At 42.7% G+C, this 12,789-nt stretch overlaps 2 protein-coding genes and 1 non-coding gene across 5 annotated transcripts; all 3 read left to right on the forward strand.

Annotated features, from left to right (window-relative positions):
• The first annotated feature begins 1 nt into the window (after position 1).
• On the forward strand, positions 2-6,344 carry mlh3 (mutL homolog 3 (E. coli)). 3 transcript variants are annotated; one of them, XM_027011933.2, is made up of 13 exons: positions 30-471; positions 631-3,260; positions 3,454-3,555; positions 3,654-3,730; positions 3,998-4,102; positions 4,228-4,291; positions 4,444-4,512; positions 4,739-4,847; positions 5,012-5,171; positions 5,271-5,294; positions 5,464-5,542; positions 5,713-5,861; positions 6,166-6,344. In XM_027011933.2, exons 2-13 carry the CDS (start codon positions 632-634, stop codon positions 6,235-6,237), a joined length of 3,639 nt encoding a protein of 1,212 aa, XP_026867734.2. In that variant the 5' UTR covers positions 30-471; position 631; the 3' UTR covers positions 6,238-6,344. The 3 variants fall into 3 exon arrangements, with proteins under 3 accessions (XP_026867738.2, XP_026867734.2, XP_026867735.2); XM_027011934.2 differs by lacking the exon at positions 3,454-3,555 and having other exon boundaries at positions 32-471; XM_027011937.2 differs by lacking the exons at positions 5,012-5,171; positions 5,271-5,294; positions 5,464-5,542; positions 5,713-5,861; positions 6,166-6,344 and having other exon boundaries at positions 2-471; positions 4,444-4,521; positions 4,739-4,802.
• A 54-nt stretch (positions 6,345-6,398) lies between these two features.
• Positions 6,399-12,015, forward strand: kansl2 (KAT8 regulatory NSL complex subunit 2). Its single transcript, XM_027011990.2, has 10 exons — positions 6,399-6,612; positions 7,341-7,599; positions 7,762-7,940; positions 8,111-8,225; positions 8,319-8,482; positions 8,706-8,872; positions 9,800-9,896; positions 10,227-10,480; positions 10,847-11,035; positions 11,658-12,015. Exons 2-10 carry the CDS (start codon positions 7,349-7,351, stop codon positions 11,751-11,753), a joined length of 1,512 nt encoding a protein of 503 aa, XP_026867791.2. The 5' UTR covers positions 6,399-6,612; positions 7,341-7,348; the 3' UTR covers positions 11,754-12,015.
• On the forward strand, positions 10,018-10,152 carry LOC113578621. The gene has a single exon (XR_003410781.1). It is a non-coding gene; the product is annotated as a small nucleolar RNA SNORA2/SNORA34 family (small nucleolar RNA).
• Positions 12,016-12,789: the final 774 nt, after the last annotated feature.

Below are 12,789 nucleotides of genomic sequence, written 5' to 3' on the forward strand. Positions count from 1 at the left end.
AAATCTTGGTGCGTCACAGGAAAAACGTCGGCTGCGCGTCATAATGGTTACCATGGCGCTTCCGTTTAAAATCATAACAGTCGTAACAGTTCGTTGCGATGCATTCGCTCGGATTGTTTTAAAGAAAGTGTCCTTGCTCGGTAGCTGTTCATTTTTTTTTATTGCATTTATTCCTTTGCTCTCGATGCGGTGTGCTAGCCGTAGTACCTACGGTTGACGACGTTTGTTAACATGACTGGAGCAGCGAGCCAGCGCTGTACACGGCGAAATTGGTCCTAGACTACATAACGCTAGTTAGCTAACCTAGCCTAGCTCTCACGGCTTGTATTTAAGAAGGGATGAGCTAGTAGCTAGGTTAACTAACTGGCATGCTGGACGTTTACGCTCTATATTGATCAGTGACGTCTGTGCACTTTTAAGCAAAAAACGCCCATTCTCGACTGTTTATCTCCGCAATATCCGATTGTAAAGGTAAAAGTGTAGTTGTAGTTAAATGTAGCTAGACCTCAGCTAAGAAGAATGTTTGCCCTGTTTATTATCAGCATAAATTCAGTTATGTTGTATATTATTGTATGTCTTTACTTGTGAGTAATTGGCTGTTAAAGCTAACGATGGTCTGTTGTGTTTCAGAATGATCAGGAGTCTATCAAAAGAAGTTCAAGCAAAGTTACGTTCTGGAATTGCCATTTTCTCCTTGCAGCAGTGTGTGGAGGAGGTTGTCCTGAACAGCATTGACGCAGGGGCAACATGTGTTGCTGTGAAGATAGACATAGAAGCCTGCACAGTTCAGGTGATGGACAATGGCTCAGGGATGGACCAGGAGAACATGGAGAGGGTTGGGATCAGATACTGCACAAGCAAATGCAGCTCAGTCGAGGATTTGGATAATCTTCACTTTTATGGGTTTAGAGGGGAAGCGATTGCCAGTATTGCCTCCCTTGCAGCTTTAGTAGAAATAACTTCCCGGACTAAGATATCTGTGAAAACATTTGTTAAAACATTTAATGAAGGTAAGGTGTCTGACGTGTTTGAGGCACAGACCACTCGGCCCTCGGCTGGGACTACTGTTCTAGTTAGCAACTTCTTTTATAACATGCCAGTCAGGAGAAAGAGGATGGATGCTATGCTGGAGACTGAGCGCATTCGTCAAAGAGTGGAGGCCATTTCCTTAATGCATCCATCTGTCTCATTCACTGTGAAAAAAGACTGTTCTGGTGCCATGCTGGTGCAGCTTTCCAAGGCCAGGAATACTTACTATAGGTTTGTTCAGATCCATGGTTTGGGAAGAGCTCAGAAACTTGGAGAAGTGAACTACAGCTATGGGCATTTTCAAATGACCGGGCACATTGGCCGCGAGGGTCACTACAGCAACAGCTTACAGTTCTTATTCGTAAACAGCAGACTACTTTTTAAAACACGCATTCACAAACTACTGAACTGTCTTCTCAGGAAATTGGGTACTTCAAGTGCACAAAACAGTCCTAATGCCTTTCCTGTTACTTCAAGCCCTAAACAAAGGAGTGGAGCTGATTTACATGGAGTTTATGTCATCAACATCAAATGCCACTACTCAGAGTATGACATATGCTTGGAGCCTGCCAAGAGTCTTATAGAATTTAAAGATTGGGATAGTGTCCTCTTCTGCATTGAGGAAGGCATTAAAGCATTCCTCACAAAAGAGAACTTGGTATCAGAATTTTCTATAAGTGATATCCAAAAGTTTGGGAGTATTTTTAGTGATCTGGCAGGCAGTCCAGGCAGGAATTCAAAGACTGTGTCAGCAGTAGCATGTCATAAAAACACCGAAGGTGACTTCAAAGACACAGGACCTTGTAGCACAACATGGGAAACAACAATTGACAAAACAAACATCCAGGATGGGGAGATTCAAAGTGCAGAACACATTCTTCAACTGGTGCCCTCAAATGCAGAGTGCAGGGCAAGTACAGATTCAGACACAGAAAGAGAAATTCAGTCTGATGGTGTTGACAGATGTTTGCAGGACAATTCAGTTTTGCAGACTAAAGATGGCAAAGAGGAAGAAATGCTTGACAATTGTCTAAAGACAAAGTGCCCTATTGTGAAAGATAATGGTTTGCCACTCAGTCTTAATGATAATAAAATGACACATTGTGAAAATACTAAAGTTGCTATCATTGGTCACAAGCAGACACAGGATAGTTTAAGGAGATTCTCAGAACCCCACCTTGGGTGTGCACCAAAGAGAAAGTTGTCACTCTGTGCTCAGAGTCACAAGGTTGACTACAACAATGAAGTTGTTGGGACAAAGGTTGCAAGGGTTCCACCACGCCGCAAATTAACACTGTCATTTGAAACTGGATCTCTCGACAAATTTAAGAGGATGTTTGGGAAGGGTGCTGAAACAAAACACCAATCTATGAGCACACAAATCACTGACTGTTTCTGTCCGACGGTTTCTAGGATGCCTCTCGACTGTTCTGCAGTTACTGCTCTGCATACAGAAAGCAGTTTACTCAGCACTGAGGAGAGGCAAGTAGAGGACACTGAAGTGGGCAGCTCTTTGTTAAAGGATAGTTCACACACACTTTCTGCTTACACCAAAATAAAATGTTCCACATCAGCTAGGACAGTATCATTAGCCTCCAAGCTTTCTCACTTAAAAGCTGACAACGTAGAATGCAAGAAACCTTATGAAGGTGAACTTAAAGACACAGCAAATGAAGGTAACGTCATCATTGAGACACTGCCAAACTCTGTGACACAATGTCCAGATTATACACAGAGGTTTACAGGTATATCTATTGACTGCATGTCAGAGAGCAATGAGGCTTTTTCAGAACAAGGGGAGAGCTCAGGAACAACTGATCTGCTCGAGAGTGACCGTTCAGATGAACCCGTGTTCACTGCTCCCTGTGGACAGCGCACATCAAAGCCTACCTCTGTGACCAGTGATGCTCTGCTTGCTTCCAAAAATATTATTTCCCCAGGGTCAGATGTTCTGCTAGGTCAAATAGTTAACCCCCTGTCACTGCATGACCATTTGCTCTCCGAAACAGGATATAAGGAGCAGACGCCAAGTGAAAGTCAGGGCCATAAGAGTGATGAGACAGTGCAGTTATCAGATGATTGGCTGACACATTATGATGATTCACTGGGAAAGATGGTCTACATCAACCAAGTGACAGGACTCAGTAAATATGACGCCCCTTTATTGGAGACGCAAGTACCCTGCTCCACAGATGTCACCAATATGGCGGTCAGTGTTGTTTCTAAAACAGGTAGGAAAAATATTCCAAATACTTAATACATTGATGCACTGAGACTGCATGAATACCTCCTCTTAAACCTCCGCTTGAACCACATCTTTCTAACCCAGCACAATGTAGTATATTGTTTCCTATAATCATCCTTGATACCACGAGTAAGATGTATGTTTACTGACTTACAAATTCGTTTTTTCTTTGCCTGTAGGGTTTGAGTACAGGTGTTACCCTTTTCATACAGATATTGTACTGCCCTTTCTTCCAAAGCCTAGAGCAGAGAGAGCCCTTAGTTCAGACATAGACTACAGAGGTAATATATGTCAGTGGTACTAAGTCAGAGTGGGCATGAAAACAATCTGAAGTGTGAAGTGTGCTCCTGCTGATTGCACTGTTGTTGTTCTCTCTAAGATGAAGACCGGGGTCCTAGTTCATTGTCAACTCTTTTCTCTGAATGGAACAATCCAGTGTTTGTGCGACCCCCTCAGGTAAGTAAGCAGTGTCAGCATTCCCGTTTCTGTGATTATATGTAAAGTATGCAGGGATCAGCACAAACCATCACGAGTTTTAGAGCCAGCAAAATACAAAGTGGCACTGTTTGATTGTTTTTGCCAAAATATTCATTGCATACAAAGGAAAAGTCAGCCTGTCCTTTGTTCAACTAGGTTCTACTATTCAAAAGATCATGTGGCTGTATGGAGCTTGGCTTTCTTGATATTCAGTGGACTTTATCTAATTGCCTTCTGATTGTAAAGGTTGCTATAGATGTGACCAGCAGTCATGCAGAAGGCCTTGCTGTGAAAATCCATAACATTCTTTTCCCCTACCGATTCACTAAGGACATGATCCATTCCATGAAGGCAAGTGTACCAAGTATTTAGTTATTTATTTAACTTCTGGGGCAAACTAATTGCATCACAGACAGAATGTTCCCCTCACATACAACTGAAAGTGCTTTCACTCAGCATAACTTGTTGCTGTTCAGGTTATTCATCAAGTCGACAAGAAATTTCTTGCCTGTCTCATAAATACAACAGATCATAGTGAAGGTAAAATATATATTTTGCATTTATTAGACATAAAGTCTGTTTTTTAATAGTTGCCTTATAATTAGCTCATGCAAATTAGTAAATTTCTACTTTGTTGGTGAACATGCATACAAACATTTGTGATATTTGTTTATTTTTATTCACTAATTCAGGAAACCTGTTGGTGCTGGTTGATCAACATGCAGCTCACGAAAGGGTCCGCCTAGAGGGGCTTGTAACAAGTAAAACCTGTAACTTTAATGAAGACACTTGTACTTAGATTCCTTTCAGATACAGACACAGAAAGCAAATATGCAAATCTCCAGCACAAAAACAACAACAAAAAACAAAACCAATGTTTTCAGGCACCACAGATTTGCAAGTGCATACCACCATTTAGCTAGCTACAGACTGGTATGTTACCACTAAGAAATGTAGACATCCATTTGGTACTTTTTGTCTTCATAGAGTCCTATGAAGATGACCCAGACACAGCAGGTAAGAAGAGGCTGTGCTCCTCGAGTGTGAGTCCTCCCCTGGAGATCAGTTTGACAGAGGAAGAGATGAGACTCTTGAGGTCAGATGAGACTCTTGAGGTCATGGCTACCCTGGTATTCAGGGTAGCCATGCTGCAAGGCTTTAATATGTGTCCAAAAATTACTCACATCGCCTCTAAAGACCTATATGCAATTCCTCTGTCATACATACTATGCGATAACTCCATATGTTATGATTCTACAGGTTGTATCAGCCCTTCCTAAGAGGCCTTGCAATAGAAATAAGCTTCCCTCAGACAGAGGAGATGCATGTGCTCCTAGAGCGACTCCCCACATGTTTCATCGAGAAAGAGAGCACGGAGCAGCGACGAGGCAGGCACACTGTAATCAAGTCTGTTGCAAAGGTCAGGCATGCACTCCTAAAAACCCTTACGCAGGTCTCTAAATTGAGTCTGAAGCTTAATTAAAATTGGGCGTAATTGATTCTTCTTCTGCTTGTTCAGGAATACTTGTGGGAGCACATTGGGGTAAGTCAGGTTTGCCCAGTACACACCTGTTTTTTTTCTTCAGTTCTTTAGAGAGTTTGGATAACACCTAGTTATGCCACAATTTCATGATTAAAGCAAACGTAGACTATTGGAAGTATTGTATGAAATAATGGACACAATCTTATTTCATTCGACTTTCCTTTTTAAGTTCCTGCACTCAACAGGAAGAGTGAGAGGCTCTCTGCCTTTAACAGTCCATAATGTCCTTGCTTCACAAGCGTGCCATGGTCAGTATCTTGAATCCACCTTGCAGTTCATTGCATTGCACTTTTTTGCAGCAATAAATAAATACAAAAACCTAGTATTTTTCTCTTAAAACAAGGATGTATGTATGTACTTGAAGGAATGTACTTGAAGGAATATTTTCTTTTGAGTTAAACCATTCTTGTCCTGTCAGGAGCCATTAAGTTCAACCATGTGTTGAGTAAAGAGGAGTGCTGCAGCCTGGTAGCATCACTCTCATCCTGTCAGCTGCCCTTCCAGTGTGCACATGGAAGGCCCTCCATTGTCCCGCTAGTTGATCTTCTCCACTTGGATGATGAACAGGTATTTCTCATCCCTTACATTTATTACACAACCTATTTTTGGATAAAGTAGGTCAGGTGCAGGTTTTTGGCTACCGTAGCTGGATACTTCATTACTGGGTGTAGTTATTAAGCATCCCAGAACAGTTATTTCTCGAGTTGTTTATCTAGGGGAGTTGTTATGAAAATGTGTGCAGTTGTGTATTGTGTATCATTTGTGTATATTCACCCAGTGTGTTAGAGTATGTTACAAATAAAACAAACAAACCAAAAAAACACTTTGTGAATGCAAAGTCCATATTAAATTGTATCCTATTTACCCACAGGACCTTCCCAAGCCAAATCTCAGGAAATTGAGACGAATGTACAAGGCATGGCAACTTTATGGAAGAACCTAATTTGTGCAAAAAGTAAAATTTCATAAACTACACTAATTTAACATATTAATATATTAAATTTTCTATTTTTATGTAAATGCCCGTTTGTGTATTCATTTTAATGACGTGTGTGTGGTGGCTTATGCAAAGTACATCTTTTTTTGTTGTTTAATTTTAATACATATTAATTTTATAGTTTAGATTGAACAACGTAACAGCCAATGGGGAAAGTTTTTGTTCAATCATGTGACTCGGTGAAAGATCGCGATCCAATCCACGCAAACGTGGGTGGGCTGTGGATAGAGAATGTATAGTCATTGCTTAGCAAGAAAGTATTGTGTCGGTTTTGCCTTAGTAAACGGGGCCAGTGTTCGGCAACCACAGAGTGCATAATTGGTAAGTGTTCATTTTATTTAATTCTCAAAAATAATGTTAATATTTTACGTTATGTACAATAGGTATAATATTTATTTTCGATAAAGTCGATATAGCTCCCCCCCCCCATTTCTTGCGTCGAGATAGCCGACCTAGCTAGGTTAGCTAACTTGCTAACCTTAGTGGCGGCTCAAAGATGGCCGACCAGAGTGTCCCGACGGCCGCGTTAAAGTCATGTGGTGCCTTGTTATGAACCAATTAAAACGCTTAGCTAAGTGTCTAAACCCATAATAATAATAATAATAATAATAATAATAATAATAATAATAATAATAAAATATAGTTAGGTATGTTATATTTTGTTTTATATTAAGTTGGGGCTGGTATTACGGTCGAGTTGTTAGAAAAGCTTCAGATTCGATAATACACATGTTAAATTAGCTAGCTTAGCTCCCTTACGTGATGTGTCCAAAAGCAATCAGCGTTTAAAACCCAGGACGTTAGCTAAGATGGGTATCTAAAATAGTTAAAATTTGGAAGTGCTGGAAGCAGAGTATCTTTTTTTTGCATTGCTGCAAACGTGTCTCCATGTGTTTTATGAACAAGTACGCTACTAATAATATAGCTAGTGTTAGCTTGGCTGACCTAGGTAACGGGACTCCAGGATCAAACGGACTGAGAGTTAGCTCTTGTATGCTAGCTACCTACTTAGCAACATTGGAGTTGACCGGTCCGTCATTTTCACACAGAACCAGAGATGAACAGGATTCGGATCCACGTGCTGCCGTCCAGCAAGAGCAGGGTCACGCAGACCGCACGTGCACAGGAGCACCAGGCCTGTGCCTACACCCAGAGACCCTGTTCACAGCCTCGCCTGGAGGGCTGGGAGTTCTGCATTAAACATATTTTGGAAGACAAGAATGCTCCTTACAAACAATGCAGCTATGTCTCCAATAAGAATGGCAAGCGCTGTCCCAATGCAGCACCAAAACCCGAGAAGAAAGATGGGTAAACACATTCGCTGCTCGGATGGCTCAGGCTGTCTTGTACTTTTAATCCTTGTGATGCTTGTGTTATTTATCATAAGAAAATGTTTTTTCATTTCAGTTTGCTGTGAGTCTTCTTATGTTCATGACTCAGTTGATACAGTGTTGCGTTTTCCCTGACCAGTGTGGCCTTCTGTGCTGAGCATGCACACAGAAATGCTCTGGCACTCCAGGCGCAGATGCGCAAGGCCTCCTCCTCAGGACCATCCCCCGAGATCCTGCTGTCTCAGCTCAGCTGCTACAGCAGGGCAGAGGCAGGCGATCTTAGCCAAGACGGCCGCAGCGAAGCAAGCCGCATACTAGGCAAGCCACTTTACAGCATCACTCGTCACTTCACTCAATTAGTGACTAATCACTGACTACAGTGTAGATAATGAAATGGAACCGGAACCTGAACCATGGCGTCTTGTAGATAAAAGTCAGGGCATGTTCACATAATGCCTCGCTGAATCAGTGTTTCTTTCTTTGTCCAGATGAAGATAGCTGGAGTGAAGAGGAGCATGATCCAGTAGTGCTGGATCAGATGTGGAGAGGAGATCCTGACAGTGAAGCAGACAGCATAGACAGCGACCACGAAGATCCTCTCAAGTGAGGAGACCTTGCTGTTCACTTCCGTAGGTTTAGTGTCTGCGTTGTTTTGAACTACACTTGCACACGGGCTTTCTTCTGCGCTATGTGCAGGCATGCCGGTGTGTACACGGCCGAGGAGGTGGCCCTGATCACTCGAGAGAAGCTCATTAGACTCCAGTCACTCTACATAGACCAGTTCAAACGACTGCAGCACTTGCTGAAGGAAAAAAAGCGACGCTATTTGCACAGCCGCAAGGTTGAGCATGACACGATAGGTGAAGCTGCTTTACTAAACGCTCTGTTTCCATTCCCCCCTGCCCTTAAAACAATGTGCTTTCTGTAAACATACTACAGAGATATTTAAACTTCACTTGAGGATGCATAATTGAGTGTAGTGGGAACTATATTATAGCTGTTGAGTATATATGCTGGCACAGGGTCTGTCTGTACATGGGCAGTAAGGGTAATCTCATGGTGTGGTGTGTGTGGGTGGTGCAGGCAGCAGCCTTCTGACGGGGCCCGAGGGCCTGTCCATGAAAGAGCGGGAGAACCTCCGCAAGCTGAAGGCACTGCGCCGTTACCGGCGTCGCTACGGCGTCGAGGCCTTGCTCCACAGGCAGCTCAGGGAGCGCAGGCAGGCAGCTGCAGAGGGCGGAGCCACACAGGTGCGGTTCTCCTGGCACCGGCCGGGTCTGTGTCCAGTTTGTTCTTCAGTATTTGGAATGTGGCAAGACTAGTTAGTATTATGATTTGAGTGCTTTAGTGTTATAGTAGACTTAACAGTAAAGAATTTAGGGGTTCGTTTTTGTTTGTAGTTCGGTTCCCTTGGTCTAGAGAGAAGCTGCTACTTACAGCTGATATCTGTCGGTAAAGTGTCCTTGAATCTGAGAAAGGCACTATATAAATGTAAATAATAATAATAATACTTTGCATTTTAGTTCTGGCTCATGGTCACATTTACCCATGACTGGACAGATTTTATGTTGTATGTTTTGCGACACTAACTACATGATAATGGCTAACTGGCACAGTGTTCTACACTGGGTTAAATGGGGTGGTATTTTTGCGCAGGAAGAGCTGAGAACTGCGAAGAGTTCCTCTGCTGCAGAAAGGGCGTTTAGAATCTTGGGCGTATTTTGCGTTTTTACAGCACAGAGCAGATTTGCTCATTGGACCAGATCTTAATGAGGCTTTTTATTTCCTCGTTGCTCCATGTTTGGCATTGCTTTTTGTCACTGCCACTGCTCTGTTCTTTCACGCAGAAGTTAGGGTCCCATCTTCTGGAAGTGGTTCAGGAACAAAATGTATCTCTGTGAATCAGGGTACAGAAAATGGAATTAGTAGAAATGCTAATTCCCCCAAACCCAGCTGCGCACTTTGAAATGTTAAATGCCTTAAAAAAATGGACAACAGTTTTCAATTTTAGATTTGGGCAGCGGTCGATCTCTTAGTATAACAATGTAACAATTATTTTTAATGCTTCTATTTCCCCATCCAAAATTTTAAGATGATAAATAAGGAAGACTCTCTCCATCACAAACACTTGTCTTATTATTTAATGTTATTTCAGTTTTAATGTGATATTTCCACAGGCTCATTCAATAAGGCCAAGCCAGAGGTGTATTTCCTTTGTGGAAGGCACGCGATGCTCAAACCAGTGCCTGCCAATGACGCGACACTGTGTGTCTCGTATCCTTTTCAGAGTTAAGGCTGTACACCCCTCACAAGTGAGCATGAATATCTTCATGTATTTGGTCGTGTTTGTGTTCACAATCTCACACATCCGCTACCTTCCTCTGCCTTTAGTCATTGAGCCCTGAATCAAGGCCAGCAACTTGCTGTAGCTGTTGGTTTCAAACAGCGGCCAACATCAAAATCTTCATGGTCTGTTGATTTTCCCAATTGTACCAAATGGGAAAAATCTATTCAGTTTGAAGAGACATCCCATGCTTATCATATAACCATATCCCTGCCACACTACCACCCACCATTTATTGTTTTCTTTAAACATGACGATAGACATTTACCAAGACAGCAGCCAGGTGCTGTTCAAGATGTGTCCTGGACTGAAGGATGTTCCCTGTGACCGGCCAGTTCACATGGGCCTGTCAGAGGAGCCACGCTGCCCCCTGCACCTCTCCCTACCTCCGCCCATGTACCAGCCCGAGCAGGAGCCCCTGGCCCCGGAGCCGCTTGTCTCGGCCCCCATGGACATGTACCTCAGCGCCGCGGAGCTCCAGCCCACCGAGAGCCTGCCTCTGGAGTTCAGTGACGTACGTTCCTCTTTTCTGATAGCTGTTGGTGATTTGAGGTAGGTAAAGTACATTTAAATTAAAGGTGACTTAACTTGGCTTAAGAAAAGGTGCAGATTTTGGCTAAATTTAGCATCTCTTAGCTGCCCTTTGATGCTCTTAGATGAAAAAAAGGTTAAGCATATGCAAAATAAATTGTACAGTTGCAGGTTTTTTTTCCCTGCGGTCGAGCAGCTGTTACCAGATGACACACTGCAGTATAGCAAAGGCGTCCCTAATTTTACACCTTCCATTTTTTCTTCTATGTTAGAGGCCTAGCCGTAGTGCTATAGAGGTCAGCTGAAAGTTACTAGCGATGCTGTTTTTTTGTTTTGTTTTGTTTTGCAGGATCTGGACGTGGTGGGGGATGAGGGGATGCAGTGTCCGCCGTCGCCCCTGCTCTTTGACACCGCCCTGGCCCTGGAGGACCAGACCATACGCGCCATAGCCGAGGCCCCCATGGACATCCTGACGGGGGCATCCTCGGCGCACGACCCCGAGCTCTCGGACGTGGATGACTTGTCTGCAGCGGACCAGGTAAGTGTCTGCGTCAGCAGTCACGGAACATACACTTAGTTCGATCTGCATTCTCTCCCGTTACAAAGCGGTGCACCGATCAAGATGTGCCGCACGCAAACGCAACTTGGGCCCGAGCTGCCAGGTTTACAGTCAGCAGGCCCTGCGGTGCAGGAATGCGTGTGGGCACACACGCCTGCCCTTCCATCAGTCCCTCCACCAACTGTTATGCGCAGTTGTGTAGCAGATCGAGTGGTTAGTGTGTCCTCCCAGTGTGCTGAGACATTGGGCTTTTCAGCGTGGGTGGTACCTCATAAAAAAGTGGCAGCATGCCTTGACTTGCAGCTCTGGAATTAAGCACTGCAGAATTTTTAAAAAATCATTTCTGAATTTTATGCATGTTGTGAGAATGTAACACAAAAAAGGTAAAACAAACCGTAACAAACATTTGATCCTCTTCAGAGTACCATATACAGTAATACCTTAATCTCATGAAACTAAAGATTATTTATAGTAGTTTGATTGGTGCTGCACATCTTGGGTTTCTCAGATAATTCTTTTCCATCCTTTGAAAACCACTGCCCAGTCTCTTAATCTTCAGCGTTCAGTATCTGAGCAGTTAAAGACAACTTGTATTTTCCAGGCTGTTTCGGAGGTATCCGAAACAGTAGGAGTGGAGGATGCCACACTGAATACATCAAAGGACCCTGACACAATAACAACAGACGCCATGTCCTGAACACCTCGTGACCTGATTTTCTCAGCTGTCTGAAGACTTTATAGAAACCTCCCATAGTGGTGTGGTTTTGGAAGACAGTTGTCTGACCAAGAGCCATATTTACAAAGCCTACTTCTGTAGTGCTGAAAACTACACTATATAAAATATTTGACACATGTTATGAAATGTCATTGCTAGAGGATGTACTAATATGCAGAAATTGAAAACCACTTGAATCTGATTCTCTACAAATAAAACAAAATCTGTTGCCATGGTCCTCAAACTTCGTATGTGCTTATTCATGATTTATTGACAGTTAATAAGCTATATGCATTTAATGTACATTTTTCAAGGTTTTGAGCATATTTCATGTATGCTTCATGTTGTTCATCATTTATTTTATAGGTACTAGTCTTTAAATTCGTTGAGTAATTGTACATATAATTTATAGTTATTAACTGACGCTTAATAATCTATATGCAAATAATATACATTTTCAAGGTTTTGCATATATTTCATGTATGCTTCATAAACTGCATTCTTCATTGTTTCAGCCTAGTCTTAGAAAGTAATATAGAAAGCCTTTATATAGTTGTATATATAATTTAATAGTTACCAATGACTTGTGCCTATGGAGCATAATAAAAGTCTTGTTACAAATATTTTTCAGCCAGTGTTAGGAATTTTAACAGGAAATCCAGATTTTCAGAAATGCCTGATAACAGTACAAAAAGAGGTAAGTGTCGTTAGCGTAGAATTAATCTATATCAGAGCTGGTACAAACGACAAAGCTTTTCCAGTGTGTTAGAAGTACGCATCGAACAATTTAAGAAGCACGGCCGTCCGTAAACGTCAGGGACGCTAGTTGCGAAGCCCAATGGCAGACGGACGACTATAATAACTAGTGTGTAAAGCTTTTCGCTATATGCGTTTGGGAGGAGGACGTTATCATTAAGAGAGACTGCAGGAAACCCAATGCTACGTGGAGCACACACGGAGACGGGGCCCTTGCGCTGAAAACGGGGCGGGCAGCGGCGTTTCCAGCCATGACATCACT

This window comes from Electrophorus electricus, chromosome 22 (assembly GCF_013358815.1).
Source record: "Electrophorus electricus isolate fEleEle1 chromosome 22, fEleEle1.pri, whole genome shotgun sequence".
In the NCBI taxonomy this organism is placed as follows: domain Eukaryota; kingdom Metazoa; phylum Chordata; class Actinopteri; order Gymnotiformes; family Gymnotidae; genus Electrophorus; species Electrophorus electricus.